We start from the raw sequence: 23,886 nt of genomic DNA on the forward strand, positions 1-23,886 counted from the left end.
AGAGGCCTGTGCAGGGTATGTGAGGGGAGAGAGACACCTAGTGGACACCTGGAAGAAGGACGACTTCAAATGCCGCCCCTTGGTGACCGCAGCCCCGGCTGCAAAAAAAACTCTTTCCAAGTTCGGCGACACAAAGCAGAGTTGTGATGTTCCATCAGTTAGAGGGCTGTTGCACTCATGCCCTGCTTGTGGGTTTCCCGTGGGCAGCTGGTTGGCCACTGTGTGGACAGAATGCTGGACTAGATGGACCCTTGGTCTGATCCAGCAGGGCTCTTCTTGTGTTCTTGGACTAATCCAGCAGGGATCTTCTTATGTTCTTATGAATCAATAGTTCAGTCAGGGAGGGGCTCAGTGGTAGAACACCCGCTTTGCATGCAGGGTCCCTGGTTTGATCCCTGCATCTCCAGGTAGGGCCAGGAAGGCATCCTGCCTGAGACCCTGGAGAGCCGCTGCTGCCAGCCAGTGTTGACAATACTGGGCTAGATGGACCCAGGGTCTGAGTCGAGATAAGGCAGCTTCCTCTGCTCCTGTGATTGATGGGTGGGCCGTCAGGTTACACTCCAGTCACACGTGCTCATGCATAACATGTAGTTTGGCCCTTGCCATGTGGAATGTTTGGACCAGGTCAATAATGGATGCTGGATGAAACCACTGCACCAGATTCCCCGGGCTGGGGTGGACAAGGGAAGGCAGCCCTGCTGCAGGGTGATACGACAGATGTGCGCCCGTTTGTGTGGGTGGTTTCTCATCTCTGTTTGGGTTTTATAGAGGAAGTGTGGGTGGAACATGGCAAAATGTGGGTTTCTCTGCATAGTAAGCAATAGCCTTTATGAACAAATGTTTTTAAGATTCTGAAATAATCAACATTAGGCTCCCCCCTGATCTTCCAGGGGTCACCCCCTCCTCTGTCTGGATTTCAGGGTCTGAGCCTGAGGATTCTAGCTTGGTAACATTTCCTCTTTTCCTCTCATAATGGACAGAGCGGGAAGTTTAACTGGCATGTATTGTTTAGTTATCACATTTGTACCCTGCTCTTCTTCTAAGGGGGGCCGTGGTGGCTTAGTGGTTACGGCGCTGAACTGCAGACTGGAAGGTTGGCAGGTCAGCAGTTCGAGACCCGAGTGCTGCGTGATGGAGTGAGCTCCCGTCTTCAGTCCCAGCTTCTGCCAACCTAGCAGTTCGATAGCAAGAAATTGCAAGTAGATAAATAGGTACCGTCTCGGCGGGAAAGGTAACAGCGTTCCGTGCACCTCCGTGTTCAGTCATGCCGGCCACATGACCACGGAAGCATCTTTGGACAGCGCTGGCTCTTCGGCTTAGAAACGGGGATGAGCACCGCACCCTAGAGTCGGACACGACTGGTTGGGGACACCTTTACCTTTACCTTCTCCTAAGGTGCTCAGGGCACAATACATTGAGGGTTATCCCATTTTGCCCTCACAACCGCACCTCAACAGGCCAAGTCCCACATGGAAGACAAGCGGCGCTCACTCAGACCGAGGTCTCGGGAGGCCTGGGGTATCTCAGAAACATAGCTGGGGTTCCGGAGTAAGATCAGAAATGGGAGATCAGCTTTCCTCCAAGCCGGCTTGCCTATCATGACTCAGGGCTGATAGTCAATGGCCAGAGGGAAATGCAAGGTATCTTCACGCAGGGTAGCAGAGAGTGCCAACGGGCACAGCCAATGTAACCTGAGGTGTCCCCTAAAACAGCTCCCCAAATCTCCCACAGTGTTCAATGGAAGACTTGCAGGGGTCCCTTTGCAGATGAGTCAAGGTGGAAAGGGCTTCCTTAATGTTTAGAGTTGGAAAACCACCACACTGCTTCACCCTGGCTGGGTAAGTGGAACATAGGAGAATGAGAGCCAGTGTAGTGTAGTGGCAAGAGTGACGGACTGGGAGCCGGGAGATCCGGGTTCTAGTCCCCACTCGGCCATGGAAGCTCACTGGGTGACTTTGGGCCAGTCACAGACTCTCAGCCCAACCTACCTCACAGGGTTGTTGTTGTGAGGATAAAAGGGAGAGGAGGAGGAGGATAATGTAAGCCGCCTTGGGTTCCTTGCAAGAGGAAAAAAAGGCGGGATATAAATGCAATAATAAATAAAATATAAATAAATAGGAGGCTGCCTTCTACGGAGTCAGACCCTGGGTCCAACTAGCCCAGTATTGGTGGCACGGACTGGCAGCAGCATCTCCAGGGTTTCTTCCAGCCCTATCCAAAGATGCCGGGGATCGAACCGGGGACCTCCTGCATGTAAAGCAGGGGCTCTACCACTGAGCTACGCCCCCTTCCATGAAGGAAGGGGGGATAGGAAAAGGCCACCATGCTGTGGGATGATAAGACTACTGCTGTGCTCGTTGGCTCATGTCTGTCATCGTCATTCAAGTCGTGATTTCAGAGCGATGTTCTCAGTGGAGGCTGGGGGCTCCGATGTCAGTGAGGCAGTGAATCCACTCCGGGTTTTAGTCAGAACCAGTCAGAAATCTGAAGGAGTGAAGCACCTTGGATAGCTCCTTCAGAGTTCTGACTGGCTCTGACTGAAACCTGGAGCGGATTCACCAACCCACTGACATAGGCACCACCAGCCTCCACTGGTTATCACGCAGGCGGATGTAATATAGCACTACACCCAGTTAGGACAGGGGTAAAGGACCACAGGCTGTGGGCCAAATGTAGCCCTCCACAGTTCCCCAATGGCCACGCCCCTTTCCCTTGGCACCACCCTCTTTCCCCAGCTGCCAATCGCTTGGTGGTTTCCGGGCTCCTGAGCAGTCCCCCCCTCCCATTCTAGAAAGGTTGAAATGTCTCTTCTAAGGCTTAGTTACTGGTCATAACAGCTTTAAGCTGGTATTTGGCCCCGCCCCTTGCCTTTGGCCCTGCCCACCACTGCAATGCGGCCCCCGAGCGCTTCTCCGAAATGGAATTTGGCTCTCGGGTCGAAAGAGCTTCAACACCCGAGCTAGGACATTAAAGTGCGGGTGTGACTGGAAATGGTGACAGCCTTGCCAACTGACCCCCGAAACCTGACTGATTTGGGGGCTCATCTTGCCTTTCCCCTTTGGGTCAAAGCCAGAAGGCGGGTCAGGCTGCTTGCAGGAGAGCTGCCCCTCGCGTGCTTGAATGGCCTCGCCCGCCCACATGCAGCTCGCTCAGCCGGAGTTCACCCCTTCACACACCAACGCACGAGAGGCTGCACGGCAGATGGGCGAGGCTGTGCTTCCTCCTTCGCACACCGATTGGTGGCTCCTGCGATGGTTGTTCTTGCTCGCACCCCCATTTGGGTGCACAGCTCTTTCACCCTCCATGAGAACCTGAACGCTGGCCTGGCCCATGCTATCTGCCCACACAAATCGCATAAGCAGACTGAATGCTTTTGCTATTAGCTCTGCTCCAGGTGGAATCTCCCGGGTGGAACCAGGTTCTGACAGAGCACCTCGTCCTTCATGCAGCTGCTGGTTCGAGTCTCTGGCAGGGAAAGGAGCCATGGAGGCTGCTGGCTCCGATGTCAGTGGGGCGGTGAATTCACTTCAGGTTTCAGTCCGAACCAGTCAGAACTCTGAAGGAGCTATCCAAGGTGCAAAGCAATCACTCCTTCAGAGTTTTGACTGGTTCGGGCTGAAACCCTGAGTGGTTTCACTGCCCCACTGACATCGGAGCCACCAGCCTCCACTATAACGGAAGGGTGGTGTCTCAGTGGTAGGGTGTATGCTTTGCGTGCAGAAGTTGTAGCTTCATTCCATGGCATCTCCAGTGGGATAGAGTGATGGAAAGACACCCCTCTGAAACCCTGGAAATCCACTGCCAGTTGCCAAAGATGATACTGAGCTGGACAGGCCCATGTTTTGACTTTCCATGTTTGCACACTCCCCAACTTTGTCTGAGTCAAACTACATGTTAATTGCACAGCATGTCACTGAGGAGTCTTAATTTATTTTTTTACTCGAGAGTAAGTGTGTATACCATGGACCACCATGCACCAGGAGGGGAGGATTAAACCTCCCTACTGCAAAGTATTTTCCCCAAATCCCCCTGCCAAGATTTGGGGGGGGGTTATCACAAGGACGAGCCCTCTGTGCATACAACTGGGCCAATCAGGGTTCCTGATCACAAGGAAGAGCCCTGCATCTATAAAGCTGGGCCAATCGGGTTTTTTGATCGCAAGGAAGAGCCCTCCATCCATACAACTGGGCTGTTCAGGGTTCCTGATCACAAGCCAGAGCCTTGCATCCGTACAGCTCAGCCAATCAGGGTTTTTGATCACAAGGAAGAGCCTTCCATCCATACAACTGGACCAATCAGGGTTCCTGATCACAAGCCAGAGCCTTGCATCCATACAGCTCAACCAATCAGGGTTTTTGATCATAAGAAAGAGCCCTCCATCCATACAACTGGACCAATCAGGGTTCCTGATCACAAGCCAGAGCCTTGCATCCATACAGCTCAGCCAATCAGGGTTTTTGATCACAAGGAAGAGCCCTCCATCCATACAACTGGGCCAATCAGGGTTCCTGATCACAAGCCAGAGCCTTGCATCTGTACAGCTCAGCCTATCAGGGTTTTTGATCACAAGGAAGAGCCCTCCATCCATACAACTGGGCCAATCAGGGTTCCTGATCCCAAGGAAGAGCCCTCTATGCATACAGCAGTATATGTCTATGGTCCTTTCTCGCTAGTGCCAAAGATGGGGCCACTTGGGTGTGTGGACAGCAGGCACATCATCCTTTGGGCTTGGCCAGTGGGTGAGATCCTGCTTGCCCTCCTGAGTTCTTTCGTTCCCTTGACTAATGATTCGGGGTTGGCAGTTTAAATTATAGTTTAATGGGTTGGATTAGGCTGGGGCAGGTGACAGAGTATAATTTAAAAGGCAGTCACGTCTTCCCTTCTCAGTTCCTCTCCTTACGCCAAGGAGCACCGCTCCTTGTGACTCATGGCCTTATAAGGGAACCAGTTCCTTTCCCATTTGCTTAAGAACAGGGCGAGGCGCAAAGTTAGAGAGATACCAAACAGCTTGGCAAAGTCCCTGGTGTCCGCCCTGCGATCCGAAGAACTCTCTTCCAGCGTCACCCAACCGCCGTAGCTCAGGGGGTCGCGGGCTCAGGTTCGTACTGCGTTTCCGTGGCTGTGTAAAAGTCCTCGAGGGTAGACTGGAGGTATTCAAAGGTGGGCCTTTCTTCGGGGTTGTTCTTCCAGCATTTCTGCATGACAGTATAGAGTTCAAGGGGGCAAGATTCTGGGCGGGGCATCCGGTAGCCCCGTTCCAGATTCTGGATCACTTCGGGATTGGTCATAGCTGAGGAAGGGAAAGACAGAATTTGGAAAGCTGTTTATAATTGCCCCAGTTGAACCTGGTGGCTCCCATGTCAGTGGCGGTGAATCTGCTCCGGGTTTCAGTCAGCACCAGTCAGCACCCTAAAGGAGCTCTCCAAGGTGCTTCCGCACCTTGGAGAGCTCCTTTAGAGTTCTGACTGGTGCTGACTGAAACCCGGAGCAGATTCACCACCCCACTGACATCAGAGGCACAGGCCTCTCTTTTTTTAAACCACCAGGTGGGAGGTGAACAGCAGCCAACCAGCAGAGGGAACAAGATTTTCAGGCGATGTCAGGGGAAGAACCGGGAACGTGCTACTGCCCTGTGTGGCGTGCGACTGGACCCGAAAGCGGAAGCCCCTCCCTGGGCGATGAAGGGCATGCGACTTCCCAGGCATTGGAGCCAGGGCTGGCTCCAGGGTTTTGAGGCCTCTTGGACAAGACGCCCTCAAAAGGCCCCGTCCCTTGCGGGAGTCCCCCTTCTCACCGCCATGGTCCCCAGCTCCTCCCCTTTCTCATCACTGCTGCCACTTGCTTGCTTGATAGGCAGAGAGCTGGTGAGCAAGGAGGCTGAGGCATCTCCTGCTTCTCCTCCTCACCACCACCCTTGTCTGGGCGACAGCGAGGGGCAGGTGGACAAGCAGGGTGCAAGGGTGAAGAGGAGGAGCGACTCCAGGGGGCTCTTGTCAGTGGGCCCCTGCTGGGGGGTGGGCCCTTGGCACGTGCCCAACAGTGCCTACCCTTGACGCTGGCCCTGACTGGAATGCCATGGCGGAGTTGAGGGAGAGGCGGACGTTCAATGGCAGAGCACATGATCTGAGTGTGGAAGGTCCTCGGTTCAGTCCTGGGCATCTCAGACAATACTAAGCCAGGTGGGCCAAGGGTCTGAGTCCCAATAAGGCAGGTTCATATGCTCTCAGTTTCCGGGGTTGGGACTCTGCCTTGGAGCCAGGCAAAGGATGGCCACCTATGTCTCACCTCCAAAGAGGAAATGCATTACCCCTCGAAAGGGCACAGATCTGCATAGCATTTGCACATGCTAATTCATACGTACAGACACACATCTAGAAATAATGATGATCATTTACATCAAGGATGAAGAACATCAGGCACAGGATCCTAATCTGGTCTGTCTGGGGCCCTATCTGGTCCTCAGGGGTTTCATAAGAACATAAGAAGAGCCCTGCTGGATCAGACCAAGGGTCCATCTAGTCCAGCTTTCTGTTCACACAGTGGCCAACCAGCTGTCGACCAGGAACCCACAAGCAGGACATGACCACAAAAGCACCCTCCCACCCATGTTCCCCAGCAACTGGTGTACATAGGCTCACTGCCTCTGGTACTGGAGGGAGCACATAGCCATCAGGACTAGTAGCTATTGATAGCCTTCTCCTCCAGGCATTTGTCCAACCCCCTTTTAAAGCCATCCAAACTGATGGCCATCACTACACCCTGTGGTAGCGAATTCCCTAGTTTAACTCTGCGCTGTGTGGAGAAGGCCTTCCTTTTATCCGTCCAGAATCTCCCACCAATCAGCTTCATAGGATGACCCCGGGTTCCAGTATTTTGAGAGAGGGAGAAAAATGTCTCCCTCACCACACTCTCCACACCAGGCATAATCTTGCAGACCTCCATCATGTCTCCCCTGACCCTCCTTTTTTCCAAGTGAAACAACCCCAGCTGTTGTCACCTTCTCTCGTAGGGGAGATGCTCCAGCCCCTTGATCATTTTAGCTGCCCTTTTCTGCACCTTTTCCAGCTCACCAATATTTTTTTTTAAGGTGTGGTGACCAGAACGGGGCACAGTATTCCAAGTGTGGTCGCACCATAGCTTTGAATAGGGGCAGTATGATGTTGGCAGTTTTATTCTCAGTTCCTTTTCTAATTATGCCTCACAGATGGCGTTAACAGTTTCCCTTGGCCATCCCCTTCCCCCGGCCACCCCCACCTTTCTTCTGGCTGGCAATAGTGTGGCAGTTTCCTGGCTCTTGTGCAGACCTTTCCCCACTCCAAAAGGTTGAAATGCCTCTCCTTAGGCTCAGTTACAGGCAGGAAGAGCTTTAAGCAAAAATAGTCTGGTATTTTCGGCCCCTGAAATGGCATTTGGCCCTGGGGCTGAAAGAGGTTCAACACCCCTGCTTTAAATAGAAATAAAATAACTCTGCACACAGCAGTGGAGACTGGTGTCTCCGATGCCAGCTCTGGGTTTCAGTCAGAACCAGTCGGAATTCTAAAACTCCTTTAGAATTCCGACTGGTTCTGACTGAAACCCGGAGCGGATTCACCGCCCCACTGGCATCGGAGACACCAGCCTCCACTGGCCCATAGTTGAAAGGCCGTGACCAGGTCTGCTCCTGTGTGCCTGCTCAGGCTGTGCCCCGGGGCTGCTAACTGTGGATGGGCAACTGCTAGGCCCCGGCCTGCTCTCCCCGCTCATGGTTCTTTATCTTTAAACTGGATTTGGACCGCACAGTCCTTTGAATAGAGGACGCCTTCAGAAAGACAGCTGTAGAGATGAGAGAGCTGTCCTCTGTCAAGCGGGACCCATGGCCACCCTAAAAGAAGAGGAACTGCAGAAGGGGAAAAGGGAAAGAGGAACAGGCCAGGTGGACAATAGATGCAGTGCAAACCTGAGCGCGATTGCTTCCAGAATAGGGACATTGCCAGCCCTCAGGGCAACGGAATCCATCACTCGGCGGTCATCATGCTTTTTTCCTCCTTCTCCCAGCCCCTTTTGCTGCCTTTTGTGTCTTTCTTTCGATTTTAAACCCGAGGGTAAAGACGACCTAATGACTGACTCTTCTGCACAACTCTGGGAGCCTTTTTGACGGAAGAGCGGAAGAAAAATGCTTTGAATGTATGAATGAATGAATGAATGAGTCAGCTGCCAGGCCCACACGATTTGTATCGGCCAGCATAAAGTGCTGGGATGTGGGAGCCTGCAGCAGACAGGGCAGTGGCCAAGGAGGAATCTCTGGAGTTAAGGCTACCAGTGGCTACTAGTCCTGATGGCTATATGCTACCTCCAGTTTCAGAGGCAGTATGCCTACGTACCCCAGTTGCTGGGGAACATGGGTGGGAGGGTGATGTTGCACTCGTGTCCTGCTTGTGGGCTTCCCGTGGGCAGCTGGTTGGCCACTGTGCGAACAGAATGCTGGACTAGATGGACCCTTGGTCTGATCCAGCACGGCTCTTCCTATGTTCTCAAGGCACTCCTTATGTTCTTAATGTTGGGAATATTGCAACGCTGCCTGCAAGTTACTGGAAAGGGGCAGTGTTGCAATGACATAGTTAATGCATGGGTATTTGGGGCATAACTAGCTTTAGGATCTCTATAGCTTACAGTGTGATTGCCTGCTCCTCCCCTTCTCCCCCACCCTGCTCCGACCTTCCTCCATTGCTGTGAACACATAGGTCGCTCTCTTGCTCCTGCCTGTGTAAAGAAACACAAAATGGACTGAACAAACTCTCTCGAGACCCTACGCTGTGCCTGCATTTGTATGTGCAAGAATATTCGTGAGTACAGCTGTTTTTCTTTCTTCATTAAAGAAAGGTGTGGTCTTTTAAAAAAGCCTTTTGTGTGCATGTGGGACTGGTAAACACTCATTCTGTGCTGGGTTTTGTTATTTTCTCTGCTAACTGCCTTTTTAACAGGAGGCTGCAATACTAAATAATCCCATCCCTTAAGAGGAGAAGGCCATCTCTTGGAGGCCAAAGGGGTGAGCGCCCACCCCTGGAGGTTCAGTAACCTCTCTAGGGCTCCTATGCGCACCCTCTTCACCAGGGGAACAAAGCCCTATAGCTTCCTATGGAATTTACCCTTCTTCCCCCCACCCCCAATCAGCTTCAACTCTGGCTAGAATAAAGAAATATCTAGCAAATCCCTCCCCAAATGTCGCTATCAGGAAAAGCCCAAAATATCATGTATTGCCCATTCATTTGTTTTGAATTCTAGTCTAACCACAGTGCCTCAAATTTGGTTGGGGGCGGGGCAAGGGTTACCGTTTTTAAAATTCATTAAATTAAGAGCTTTCCAAACATGTTAAAAAAAGGAAAGCCCTTTCCACACTGCAGCTATAAGAAGTCTGCAGCTGGTGTCGAAGCTCTTTATTCCAGGAAGAAGAGGTTTTGCTGGCCCGAGTTTTGTAAATCCACACACATCAGCACATCATGAACAACAGCGGGGGCTGAGAGACATTTTAAGGAAAGTAATAACAGCTTAGTGAAAAGCAGGTCATACACCAGGCTCAAGGGAGAATGTGAAGCTGATGAGATCTCTGCAAACACAGCTGGTTGTGTACTGTGGCCTGAATTCATAAATATGTCATCTAATTCACCTATTAAGGCTGCAATCCTATGCATGCATAGACAGAGAAACTCCTACAATTCCCAGCATGCCCCAGCCAGCCTGTACTGCCTGCTCCCCATGTAAAAAAACCTCCCCACATGTGAAAAGTTAGCATATCAGGGAGAAGGCTAGGCTTAAACTGCTCAAGGGAAATGCATACTAATGTCCTTTTCCTGGCATTCCTGGTAACCTGGTTTCATGCGAAGTTCCAGCTTTTTGGTTGATGAAGAGATAGTAGAGATGTGAAGCCTGGGGGAAAGAAAAAACTGGGGAAAACTTGGAAAAATTAGGGAGGGGGCTGCTTTTTGGTTGATGAAGAGATAGTAGAGATGTGAAGCCTGGGGGAAAAAATACTGGGGAAAAAGTGGAAAAATTAGGAAGGGGGCTGCTTTTTCTGGATTTTTCCATGGACAAAAACATCCAAGAGTCCCCCCTCCGCATTTTTCCATCCCCCCACTCCCAGGCTTTTACATCTCTAGGAGGTATCCTAGCAAAAATGCTCTTTCTCTCTCTCTCTCTTGCACACAAAGTTTTTAACACATTGCAAAAAATTAAGAAATAAATAAAAAGAAATAATTCACCATGAGCAACTGGGAATGGGGAAGGCCACAAATGCAGTGGAAATGCAATAACTAAATGCCCTCTGCTCAGCATAATGAATGATATGATATTGCAGGCTACCATACCTGGATAGGGACACCGTCCATAGGTGATAATTTCAGTGAGAAGAATCCCGAAAGACCAGACGTCAGATTTGATGGTGAAAACCCCAAAGTTAATTGCCTCTGGCGCCGTCCACTTGATAGGGAATTTGGCACCTGTCGGGAAAGGGTACATTCATAATGAGATGCTACAGAGCCTTCCGGTCAGATTCAGACTTTGAACATCCCCAGTGAGACACTCTGGGCTGAACGTGATGATTTGGATCCTGACTGCTCCCTGCAGAAGGTGTACAGTGGAAGCAAGAGTGAGTGCACCATTCCACCGCATCCACTGGGGTGCCTGCCCCACAGATAGAGCAGCCCTCCCTAGCCTGGTGTCCTCCAGATGTGTTGGAGCACATAGCTGGCTGGGGATTATGGGAGATGTAGTCCAACACCTCTGAGGGTGCCAGGTTGGTGAAGGCTGAATTGGAAGCCTGTGCATGTATCGTCCACTGCGCACAGGCCTATTTTGCATGGCCATTACCTCTGAGATACAATTTGGGAACCAACCCCCGTGACCTGAGCCTGTGCGCACTGGATTTCACATGCCTCGGCCCTATCCAAATGATGGTTTAGTTTGTTCAGTTTATTTATGCACTGCTTCCCCCAAAGCGGTTCACAATAAACATCAACAAATCAAGGTACATCACATTTGAAAAAAAGAAGTTTGCAAAACACACCAATAAAGTCAAATAAGGCAAACACAATTCAATGGACATAGGATAAACTCAGTATTACAATGAAACACTGATTCCCCAGCAAGCAGCTGGTGGCACTGGGGGGCACCAGGTGAGTGGGGAGACGAGGCGAAGGAACCAAGGAAGCTGCCTTACTCTGAGCCAGACCATCGGTCTGTCTAGCCCTGCCTGGAGAAGCCGGGGATCGAACCTGGGACTTTCTGCAAAGCACGTGCTCCGCCACTGAGCTACGGCCCCTCTGCTTAAGGCATGCTCTTGCCCACCATGGGCAATAGAGGAACTGGGTCCATATTGTCTGATTTGGTTCTTTGTCTCCCCAAATCCACCTCACTTTGCCTTGTGTGGGGCACAGGCGGTCATCCTTAGTTAAAACATCTGCCTGCCTGATGGAGGGTCCTTCCCAACCCTCCATTTATAGGATCCTCGAGATGCATTTTCCAGCTTAAACATCTGCTCTGGAATATCCAGATGTGGATGGCTTCCTTATGATTGTCCTTTAGACAACAATTAAAGACCTTGTTTGTACCATCCAGTGGCCTTATCAACATAAAAGGTAGACTGTCAAATCCTAGCTGATCTCAATGCACAGGTAGGGAGGAACATATAGGAGGAGGAGAACACAGGCACATCTAAGATCATCAGAGGAGGCCGTGCTGGTCATTCCAAAATGAATGGAATGTTGCCAAGAAGAACCCCAACGGCGGGCCTTCTCTGTAGCGGCACCCGCCCTCTGGAAAACCCTCATGTAGTTCGGGAGGCAGAAAACGTGACATCTCTAAATGCCTCCTGAGAACACACTTGTTCACCCAGGCTTTCCCTGGGCTGCAACTGTTGTTGGGTTTTGCTTTGGTTTTACATGCTCCTTTTAAACTTTTAAAGTCTTGTGTTTTGTCGTGTTGTATTTTATGGTTTCAGTTGTTGTGAACTGCCCAGAGAGCCTCAGCTGTTGGGCATATATTTATTTATCTTTTTTTATGTATTACATTTATATCCCGCCTTTTTTCCTCCTTAAGGAACCCAAGGTGGCGTACATAATCCTCCTCCTCTCCACTTTATCCTCACAACAACAACCCTGTGAGGTGGGTTGGGCTGAGAGTCTGTGACTGGCCCAAAGTCACCCAGTGAACTTCCATGGCCGAGTGGGGACTAGAACCTGGATCTCCCAGCTCCCAGTCTAACACTCAGACCACTATACCACGATGGCTCTCAATGTAATTAATAATAATAATAATAATAATAATAAAAATAATAATAATATAATAATTAGGAGTGACAGGCAAAAAGCATGACACTCGTCAAGTGGGCAACCTCAGCCAATTCTTCGTTTCTCTCTCTTTCGACAAGGGATCACTAAAAAAAGACTTGGTGTGACCTGGTTAACACCAAACACCCCCAATAGTCTTTTTCAGGGCTGAGGGCTCACCTGGTCGAAGAAAGCCAGTCTATACCTGCAGCTGCATCATGTGCTGAAGCTTTTCTTGGCCTGTATCGTTTCAGACTGTGAGTAAGGGGACTGTACTGTCAAATACTTCCCCGCCAAAAAAGGAGGACAAAGCTTTGTGCGCACGGAAAGCTGGCATGCCAGGAATAATTCCCCACCCCCTACCCCATGTTAAGTTTTTCTGTGATTGAAGCTGGATGCTATTTTCTTCCCAGAATATTAGAGACGGTATGAGCCAGGCATCATGATGAAAGACAAGCAGCCTGATGCATAAAACTGCTGAGTGAGCAGTACTTCTGCTCCAAGAGGGTAACCCTTTGCCCCCACCCTGCTGTTGCCCCATGGAACATGACCTGGAATTGTGCTACGAAGCTGCGAGCATTGGACGGACCTTCTTGCGCAAGGTATTCATTCTCTATGATCCTCGCCAGGCCAAAGTCTGCGACTTTGCAGCAGAGGGTCTCCGAGACCAGAATGTTAGCGGCTCTTAGGTCCCTGTGGATGGAGTTCATTCTCTCGATGTACGCCATCCCTTCGGCAACCTACAAAGGAAAAGGACAACATGGAATGAAACTGTGTAGCGTGATCAAAGATTCTGCTAATCTGCAGAAGACGGCTTCTGTGGATTGGCATGGACAAATCTGTCAATTTCATTTTCTCCTGGTGTCTCGTTTCCCCAATCTTAAATTCTTTCTGTTCCATTTCTGCATCAGCTGGCGATGTCCTTGTTTTTAAAGTCTGAGCAAATTTGGTTTGCATTATCATGCAAAATATTTTGTGCATTTTTGTATGCAGTTTTGCAGAATATATTCATTTTAATGCAATTTTGCAGAATGTATGTGATTTTCCTAAGCAATTCTCCTTAGTTCAATGCATTTTTGTATTTTTTTTTTTTACTAATACACATGTGATTGTGTGCATTTCCCCCTAATAGACACATATTTTGATTGCAGAGCTGCATCGCAAAATTCGGAGGAGAGTAAAAACTGCGATTTGGCTCATGTATTCGTTTGGGAAGTGAGCATGAGGGAGGTTTACATTAAAATGCAAACCAAATAAATTTCTCCCCCATCTCTAGGTTTGGCATCCCCCTCCACCAGCCAGTGCATCTCCTTCTGTGTCCCTTCCTCTAGAATATTGACCTACAACTGCCATCAGCCCTAGCCAGCATACCCAATGGGGAGAGAGCATGGGAGCTGTAGGCCAAAACCTATGGAGGGCCATGAGTTGCCCATCCCCTGCTCTTGAGGGAAGAACCTGTAACCTGGACTATATCTCCAACTGCTGTGGGGCAGAAGAGTCTTTCCCCTCCCCCTCCAACACATCCCTAATTATATTGTACCTTTGTGTGGATGGGAGCTAATAATCTTGCTTGATAAACAAGGTATAAATATAATGAGCAAATGAATGACTGAATGAATACTTTCATATGGGCAATAGAATGTATTAGTAGCAAGCCCTAGGAGAATGATTGCTACTTATCTCCAAGCTTCTGTTGTGCTTTCTCCAACCCCTCCAATGTTTGAAAGCCCACCAAAAAGGGTGTGGTTGTTGTTGATAATGGGTGGGATCCAGACTTAGTCATGTGCAGAGTAGACCTATGGAAATCAACGACTAACTTAAGTTCTAAGCATCACTATGTCTGGATCCAGCCCAATATATTTTGATCCTGTTCTTCTCCTCAATCACCTGGTTCACACACAACACTAACCCATGAGATGGGTTGTTCCATTCTGGGCTGCCATGATGTGTGAATGTGGCCAGAGAAACAAACCATGGTTTGTAAACCATGAATGGCCCAGAAAGAGAACCCATGGTTTGTTGTTGGGTTGTGAACTCTGGGTTGTTTAAACCATGGCTTGTCATTAAGTATGAACCCAGAACTGTGGGTTGTTTTGCTAGGCTGCAGACGCGGCAGGCAAGAGTGCACAAAAAACCCAGCATGTACTATGTACTGTTACATAGTACATGCTAGTACTATGTTCCATAAAGGCATCTGAGATACAGAGAGGGAGCAAGCAAAGATTGAGGAAACAAACAACCCAGGAATTGAGGAAACAAATCACAGTTTGTTCCATCATCTGCCAGACAAACTCTGGGTAGGGTAACAAATCATGGGTTAAATGAACCGCAGGCTCACATTATGTGTGAACCTGGGCATAGAGTACTTGATGCGGCTTACAGCAATGAAAATACACAACATAAGGATTGTGTGTGTGTGGGGGGGGGGAGAGAAACCATACTAAAAACAAATTTACATAACAATGTCATTTAACCTAGTAATCAATATAACATTCATCTGAGAAGAGGAGCAGAATCACACTTGAATTGCCTGTTGAAATGAAAATGTTTTCAATGTTTGCTGAAAAGATAATAATGAGGAAGCCAGTTGGATCTCCACCGGGATAGTATCCCAGAGTTTTGGTGCAATCCCAGCCTTTAGCTGCTGCAGAACAATGCTGTATCAAACCAGGTCAGTCCAAAGATGGCTCACCCTCCATCTTGTTTGGTTTCATTCCGACTTAAGGGGCACAACTATTTTCTACCCCATAGAAATTTTGGTGGTTGTTTTATTTTCCACCTCGTCACTTTCATGTGGTTTCAAACAGGATATGAAAAGAGACTTTCCACAAATATCTGACACGCTTGAGCTGACAAGCTTTCATCTCGAATGCTGCTCACCTCAGTGGAAAATGGAGAGATGGGCGTCACTTCCTGTCCTGATGTTAATGAGATAGTGGCAGATGGCTGGTTTCCCCTCAGCTCATGCAAACTCAGGAGCGGGAGTGTGAGCTAGGTTGACCACAGGACCCAGTACACGCCGATAACTTCTAATTTTAGCGCTTGCCTAGAATATTGTGTCTGAGGGGTCAGTGCAGTGTGCTGTTATTATGTTTTTCTTCACACAAAGGATACCATCATTGGACCAGCTTTTTGAGGCCAGATCGCACTACAAATGCATGCATCTTGTGAAACAGCATGGGATGAATAGGTGGCTAAATCAAGAAGCATTATTACATCGATATCCCAGCCGACATGGTTCTTTATCTCCCCTGTTTTATCTTCATTACAACCCTGTCAGGTAGGTCAGGCTGGGAGACAGTGACTGGCCCAAGATCACCCAGTGAGGTTCATGGCTGAGTGTGGATTTGAACCCAGGTCTCTCCAGTCAGGTACTCTAACCACTACACCAGAGTTGGGGAACCTTTTTTCTGTTGAGAGACACATTTCTTTGGGGGTAATATGCAAGGGACCGCATGTCAGTGGTACATGGGGCTGAAGCCAGTGATGGGTGGGGCTTGGCAAGTTGGCATTCTCTCTCTCTCTCTCTCTCTCCCCCCTTCCTTCCTTCCTTCCTTCCTTCCTTCCTTCCTTCTTTTCTCTCTCCCTCTCTCTCTGTTTTTGTGCCACCCCTTCTATCTCTTTCTGTTACCCCTTTCTCTTTCTCTCATCCTTTCCCCCTTCTCTTTCTGCCAACGCTTCTCTTTTTCAGCCACTTCTTTTCTCTTTCTCTGTCACCTCTTTCTGCCAATTCTCTCTCTCTCTCTCTCTTTCTCTCTCCTTCCTTCCTTTCTCTCCCCCCTCTTTTTGTGCCACCCCTTCTATCTCTTTCTGTTGCCCCTTTCTCTTTCTCTCATCCCTTTCCCCTTCTCTCTCTGCCAACCTTTCTCTTTTCCTGCCACTTCTTTTCTCTCTCTCTCTCTCTCTCTGTCACCTCTTCTCTTTCTGGCAATTCTTTCTTTATCTCTCTCTCTCTCTGCCAACCCTTCTCTCCCTTTTTCTGCCCACCCTTATATTTCTCTTTCTACCGTCTCCCTCCCTCTCCCTTCCTGTTACCCCCCTCTCTCTGCCACCTCTTTTCTCTCTTTATCTTTCTGCCACCCCCTTCTCTCCCTCTACCCCTTGCCCATTCCACTCACTCAGCAGGCTTCTGAGGAAGAGACAGATTGGTCTTTCCAGAAATCTGAGCCAATCGCTTGCAGAGGGCTTTAAAAATGAAGCTAAGGGCTACAGGTTGCCCACCTCTGCATTACCCTGGCTAAATGTGAGAACTTCTGCCAAAGCTGAAATCTTGCCATTTACCCAAGCTCAGGATGTATTCCAAAGCTTCCCCCTGCCATGCTCAATTAATTTGAAATGTTGGCATTCCATTTATGTGCAAATCTGACCTCATTTGCATCTCAAAGAGCATCTCTACACCAGCCTAAAATCCTGCATTTAAAACGGGGCTTTCTGCTTCCCTTTTAAATGCAGGATCACAAAGGACTCCCATTACACGCGCTTCCTTCCCCTCCCTTTCTCCCCTCTTTTCCCCCCTTATCTGAGTCTTCCATATGTTTTATTACACAGCCGCTAGATGGCGCTGTGGTCTAGCTCCTGTTGGTGTGGATTTTCCTCTTTTCACGAGGGAACTCAAGTGCAATAATTTGATAGCTCATTATCTCCGTTCTTTTTAAAAATGGAATCATTTAGTGCGGGAGATGCCCTGGAGGTTCACAGCATCATATAAAGGACCCGCAAACTTCCGTGAGTGAACAATCTCAATAGCAGGATCAAAGCTCTGTGTGAAGAAGCCCAACGTTTAGTTCTCGTACAGTTCAGAAGCTTTAGGGTGCAATCCTATGCATGTTTAGACAGAAAAAAGTCCTGCAAATGCTGAAAGTTGCAGGACTTTTTTCTGTCTAAACATGCATAGGATTGCGCCCTTAGGTGATGGGACTCTCCTGTCTCACTTGGTGCATTTTCCTCTGGCAAGCGTGGACTTTGAAGAAAGCTATAGTCAGGATGTCAACAGGGTCACATAGAATATAGCCACCACGTAGGGAAAATATCAAGACCTCTGTCCATCACAATTTTAAGATGAGTGAAATCACCTACCTGGGCTGCCATGTCTATAAGTTTGTGGAGAGACAGATTGAGTCCTTCCTCTGTCTTCAAGAAATCCAGCAGGCACCCTGAAAGGGAGGAGAAACAAAATGTTTTCTGAAAGGGTTGGTCATATCCTATAGGGTGAATCAACTGAATTGCATTCTTCTATTACAATCAGAAATTGGGGGGGGGGGGTAGGTTCTGTGCAGTGGAAGCTGGTGACTCCAGTTTTGGAGGGGCAGTGATTCCATCCTGGGTTTTAGTTAGGACCAGCCAGAACTCTAAAGGAGCTATCCAAGGGGCTGAACCCATTTTAGGGATAGGGCTCAGCACCTTGGATAACACCTTTAGAGTTTTGGCTGGTTCTAAATAAAAACCAGAATGGAAGCACCACCCCTCTGAAACTGGAGTCACCAGCTTCTACTGGTTCTATGGCCTATACTGAGAAAACAGCTCAACAGACGGATCCGAAACTTAGCAGCGTAGGAGAGGTGGGAATGAGCATGGTCCATGGCAATTCTGAGGTAGAAAGTGGAGGGGAACTTATAGGAGTTTAAACATTTACAGGCGTTGACGTTTGACGAGAGCCCACCAGCAGTTTGACGGGTATCGCCTGTTTGTCTTACACGGGGTTCACATTGGAGTAACCTTTGTCCATTTGTACAGCGTCTTTCAGAAAACAGTTTGTCATCTTAGGTAAGGGAGATGGTGTAATATGTGCTGCGTCCCAGAAGAAGCATAAGATTATGCAGGTTTCGAAAAGAGTGTGATTCTTCACCCCATTTCAGCTTATGGAATTTCACAAGCTCTTATTTGCAGGATGGGAAGGGGAATCCAGCCCTCTGGTGGAATGGCAGCATCTCATCCCTTTTTTGTCCCTGATAAGCCACTCCAGGGAGATTCGTTCTGAGGGGATTGTGAGAAGAGAGGAGGAGACAGATTGTAAAGGAAGGTACTGCCCTTCCTGCAGTCAGTAAATGCTTGACAACCAACTGTTAATAATGGAGGCCTATAGTTACTTTTGAGTCCTGGACTGCACAGCTAAATACAGGTTTTAAGAAATAATGCACCTTTGTGTACTGTATATCCATTGGACTCCCTTCCTTTCATTTTATTGTTTAGAGACATACTTTAAACCATTTATTCATCTGGACGTTAGGCAAGTTCATGGAGGAGAAGGCTACTGATGGTTACTAGTCCTGATAGCTGTATGCTACCTCCAGTATCAGAGGCAGTCTGCTTACATACAGCAGTTGCTGGGGAACATGGGTGGGAGGGTGCTGTTGCACTCATGTCCTGCTTGTGGGTTTCCCATGGGCAGCTGGTTAGCCACTGTGTGAGCAGAATGCTGGTCAAGGTGGGCCTTTGGTCTGGTCCAGCAGATTCTTATACAAAAAATTCCCTGCACACAGAAAACTAGCATGTCTGGAAGAATGGTTGTAGCCTAGCCTTCTCCCTGTTACTTTTCTATATGCAGAGAGTTTTGTTTTTTCATTCATTTGCATGTAGCATTACATCCTTTGGGTCCCCATCTGCAATGTGGAGTGGCAGAAACCAGGAACAGCTTTGCTTCCTCATCTGCTCTTTATGAAGACCAGTCCCTTAGGCCTCTGTTTTGCGAGAACTAGTTTCAGCCACGAGTCATGGGATCAGCTTTCACATTACGCGACTCATGTAACTAACATGCTTCCCATCAAGGTGAATGATACAAATCTCTGAAACGTGGTAATAAGGTCTGTGGCAATCCAAGAACTATTAGTAACAGTCTTAAATCTGGTTTGGATTGCTTTCTTTCTAAGGGTGAGCTTATGCTCTCATACAGGGAGATGTCACCACACGGTGAGAAATCCCTGTAATTCTTCCAGAATTACTCTTTTCTATAAATGTCGGCTAGAATGCACAAGCACAGAAGAAATTGATAAGAATCATTTTTATTTTGCTAAAAGATCATTTTTAGCTTGTCTGCTGTAACTAAGAGCAAGGGTCAGACGCACCCTAGCAATGGGCCTTAAGAAAGGGGGGGACCTAAGAAAAGAAACTTGGAATGCTTCCATAATGTGCCAGACGTTTCCTGGAACATATTCACTCACTTTGCCAACTGCTGCTTTCTAACTTTGCTAATTGTTGAGTTTGTAAAAGCTTTGCCATAAAGCAGTCCTAATTTAAAATAATCGTATGATTAAGACACTGCTGTGAATAACGAATATTAGGTGCCATATATGGTGATTGGTCCTTGGGCTGGTTTTTCCTCAGGTATATGAATGTGCTGTTCTGGAAGGAGGGTTGTTGTTTCCCCTTTGTTGGTGGCCAACCTCCATGCATGAATAAAGGATTTGTGTTAACTCAGCCTTGGCCTCCAGCCTCATTCCTTATTGAGCAGAGAACTAGACAAAGTGCAGGCATTTCTCACTTCATGGTGACCTTTCCCTGTACCATGATAGCATATCATGTTAGACAGCACACAAAATCACCCATATTTTTTTATTTTTAACCAAATCCTTTACTACAAGGGAGCAGTCTGGTGCAGTGGCTAGAGTGTTACACTCGGAGTCGGGAGATCCGGGTTCTAGTCCCCATTCAGCCATGGAAGCTTGCTGGGTGACTTTGGGGGAGTCACAGACTCTCAGCCCAACCCATCTCACAGGGTTGTGAGGATAAAATGGAGGAGGATTATATGTGCCGCCTTCAGTTGCTTGGAGGAAAAAAGGCGGGATATAGATGTAATAAATAAATAAGCAAGCAAGCAAGCAATAGAGGTGCACATTCCTAACATATGTCAGGTCAATTAAGCAAGCACCAAATGCTGGGCCAAGGTGCTTAAAATCCAGAAGACACAAGATTCTGCATTCCCAATGCAAATCCATACAGTTTACACAGATCCGCTGGAAGCATCGCTGAGACACTTTACCATTGGCCATGTATTCCGTTACAATGTAGATCGGCTGCTGCGTGACCACAGCGTGCAGTCGGACCAGCTTGTTATGCTGAAGCCTCTTCATCAAGTTGGCCTCAGCCAGAAAGGCATCGGGCGGCATGCTGCCCTCTTTCAGAGTCTTCACTGCCACCTTCACGTTGTTCTTGTAATACCCTGCGGAAGAACATTAAAGGCAGATGAACGGCTGTCCGCTCTAGAACCTTCTGGAAACCCAGCCTCAGTGCTGGTGGAGCCAGGGCGCTCAGGAAGAGCAGCACAGCACTTTTTTTAGCAGCACGGACACGGATCTCCTCTGCCGCCCCCCCCCCCCAGAATTCACGGTTCCCTCTGAGCTTAGCTGCAATCCTGACAGTAGCTGGGGTGGGATTTTCCCCCCAAAAAACACCTGTTCCCGATTGTAATGCCGAGTATTTTGAGGTGGCTTGGTCTGGAGTGGGCAATTAGGATCCAGTAGCTTTGCAAAAGACCGATGCTGGGGGTGATGAAAACTGGTAGAACTGGCTTGCTGATATGGATCAAACATAGCTGCCTGAATTTATGGACTCTCCTCTGGAGTGTGGCAATGGGGAGTGTCACGATGAGTGTCTGCACTTCAAAACTGACCACTACACCCTGGGGAAAACACAATCATTATGAGCATGTATCTTCATAACAAAATCCATGGCCAGCCTCAGATGATCATTGCCACCCATGGTGGCTTAAATAAGCCACTGTGGCTTGTGGTACGTGCCGGGCATCTGTCCATAACCCAACCCCCCATAGTTTGTTGTGCTGTCTAAATCCAGCAAGGATGGGTTGTTGGTGTGGTTAGCAAACCACCCACAAACCATGGGCTGTTTTAGGGTTGTGGGTGGTTTGTTAACCACATCAACAACGCACCCTCAACAGGTTTGGACAACACGACAACCTACGAGGAGAGGTTGGGTTTTGGTATGGCTGCCCATGGTTGCCCGGCCCATGCTGCAAACCCCAGTGACTTATTTAAGCCACTGTGGGTTGCAATGATCGTCTGAACCCAGTCAGTGTCATTTTGAAGGTATGTTCATAGGGAGCTACAGTAGACCTGGCAGCCCAGTAATATCTATATCTTATATATCTTATCTACCTTAAAATGCATTAGCCAGTGGGGCTGGTGGCTCCAATTCTGGCGGGGTTGTGAATCCATTCCAGGTTTCAGTCAGAACCAGCCAGTACTCTAAAGGAGGTATCCAAGGTGCTGAAGCTATTTTTAGAATAGGGTTCAACACTTGGAAAAGCTCCTTTAGAGTTCTGGGTTGTTCTGACTGAAACCCAGGATGGATTCACAGCCTCACCAAAATTGGAACTACCAGCCTCCACTGGCATTAACTTTGCAAAAGGACTGCTCCCAGTGGAGATGAAAACTTCTAGAAATGGTTTGTTGACATGGATCCACACAGATGGGTTGGAATCTGTTAGAAATTTATCTAACCCCCTTTTAAAGGCATCCAAAATTGGTGGCCATCATCACATCTTGTGGTAGTGAATTCCACAGTTTAACTATGTGCTGGGTAAAGAACTCCTTCCTTTTATCTGTCCTGAATCGCCCACCAATCACCTTCATGGGATGACCCCAGTGGGCTCTAGTATTATGAGAGAGGGAGAAAAATGTCTCCCTATCCACACTGTGCATCATTTTGCAGACCTTGACCATGTCTCCCCTGACCCTCCTTTTTTCCAAGTTAAACAATCCCAGCTGTTGTAACCTGCTCTCACAGCGGAGATGCTCCAGCCCCTTGATCATTTTAGCTGCCCTTTTCTGCACCTTTTCCAGCTCTGCAATATCTTTATAGCCCCCCCCCCCCAGCTGGACTGCAGAAGGCCTCGGAGGCTCAGCTCCCCTGCAGGGGTGATCCCCGCCCCTCTCTCCAGGTGTAAGTTTGGGGGAAAGAAGAGGCCTGCCACACTTATTTATTAATTTGCTTGCTTCATTTCTATACTTCCTTTTCCTCCAAGGAGCTCAAGCCAGCATGCACGATCCTCCTCCTCTCTGTTTTATCCTCACAACAACCCTGCAAGGTAGGTTAGGCTGGGAGTCAGTGGCTGACCCAGAGTCACCCAGTGGGGTTCATGGCTGAGTGGGGACTAGAACCCGGGTCTCTCTTGTACCAGTCCAACACTCTCACCACTATACCCCACTGGCTCTCGAGTTTGAAGCCAAATGCTCACAGGCCCCACTCCATCTCTTCTGTTTTCCCCACAATGGGCAATGCCACACGACTTACCCATCCAAACCTCTCCAAACTGGCCTGCTCCCAGCTTCTTGACAAGTTTCAGGCTTTCCCGAGGGATCTCCCATTCGTCGGTGGTCCAGGGTCTTTGCGGAGCCAGAGATGCACATGGATCTCTTAGCCGCTGGCACAAGCCATCTTCATGAGCTGCGCATGGATGGCATGAAAGGGAGGAAAGAACTGAAGGACGGGTTTCAGAGGATGTGGCAAAATACAGGTGCAGAACTCCAGCCAGCAATTAGATTAGCCAGAGGACTGCGGTGAGAAGGAAGAAGCCTCAAACCCCATTCTCCCAAATGCTTGGCTACTGTGCCTGGTTGCTGGAGATCCACCCTCTTTTTCAGGCAAGGGCCATAGCTCAGTGGCGAGCCCCAGCTTTGCACGCAGAAGCTCCCTGGTTCGATCCCTAGCTTCTCCAGATAGGGCTAGAAAAATTCCTGCCTGAAATCCTGGAGAGCTGCTGCTAGTCGGTGTCAACAATACTGGGCTAGATGGCCTGATGGGCTGACTTGGTATAAGGCAGCTTCCTATGTCCCTATGGTGCAGGACCTGGCCTTGGCCACTAAAGTGCAGGTAGCAGGTGATGGGAAAAACCTTCTTCCTGAGACCCTGAAAACTGCTGCCAGTCAGAGTAGGTAATACTGCGTGAGTCAGCTTCCAATGTTCTGGTTCAGGGTTGGCAACTAACTAACTAACTGACTGACTGACTCTCTCTCTCTCTCTCTCTCTCTCGTGTGTGTGTGTGTGTGTGTGTGTGAGTGAGAGAGAGAGAGAGAGAGCATCCCTAGAAGAGCTGCCTTTGCAGGGCCGGCCCTCCCATTAGGCAGAGTGAGGCAGTCGCCTCATGCGGCCAATGCTGGGAGGCGGCAGCAAGGTGCCGCAGTAGAGAGCTGTGAAACCTGCAGCCTGTCCTGAGCCCCCTAAGCAAGCCCGCTGCCTAGAGGTTCAGTAAAGGATGTTTAATTTTAATTTATTTTATATATTTATTATATTTCTGTACTGCCTAATAGCCCAAGGTCTCTGGGCAGTTGGAATGATGCCCTATCCGCAGGACTGGAGTAAGATTCCGTGGCCAGCCCAGTTGGTTTGGATCCGTGGAAGGGGAGAGGGCGCCATCTTGTTCTCTACCTCCAGCAATGTGCCTTTGGCACAAAGACTTCCAGCTGAAGAGCTCTGCTCTGACGGCGAGGAAAAATCCTGTGCAGGAGAGCGATCTGCATGTGTGTGCCATACAACACGGGAGCAGCAAGCTCACGAGAGGCCTTTGCTGCCTTCCATGTAACACGGGAGCAGGCGACATCATGTGAGGCTGCTGCTCCCTTGGGACACTGCTCAC

At 48.9% G+C, this 23,886-nt stretch overlaps 1 protein-coding gene across 2 annotated transcripts in view; it reads right to left on the reverse strand.

The window, feature by feature from the left end:
* Positions 1–3,912: 3,912 nt before the first annotated feature.
* The window catches only part of BLK (BLK proto-oncogene, Src family tyrosine kinase), a 57,275-nt gene continuing 37,301 nt past the window's right edge, over positions 3,913–23,886 (reverse strand). For both annotated transcript variants that reach the window (XM_084833019.1, XM_084833017.1), the window contains exons 8-13: positions 22,545–22,697; positions 20,275–20,454; positions 17,376–17,452; positions 12,889–13,039; positions 10,341–10,472; positions 3,913–5,290 (exon numbers count right to left, since the gene is read on the reverse strand). In XM_084833019.1, coding sequence (XP_084689145.1) covers positions 5,079–5,290; positions 10,341–10,472; positions 12,889–13,039; positions 17,376–17,452; positions 20,275–20,454; positions 22,545–22,697 — 905 coding nt within the window. In that variant the 3' untranslated portion in view covers positions 3,913–5,078. The remainder of the gene's footprint in view (positions 5,291–10,340; positions 10,473–12,888; positions 13,040–17,375; positions 17,453–20,274; positions 20,455–22,544; positions 22,698–23,886) is intronic.

This window comes from Heloderma suspectum, chromosome 1, assembly GCF_057233095.1.
Source record: "Heloderma suspectum isolate Gila_16-S chromosome 1, 16-S_ref, whole genome shotgun sequence".
Classification (NCBI taxonomy): domain Eukaryota; kingdom Metazoa; phylum Chordata; class Lepidosauria; order Squamata; family Helodermatidae; genus Heloderma; species Heloderma suspectum.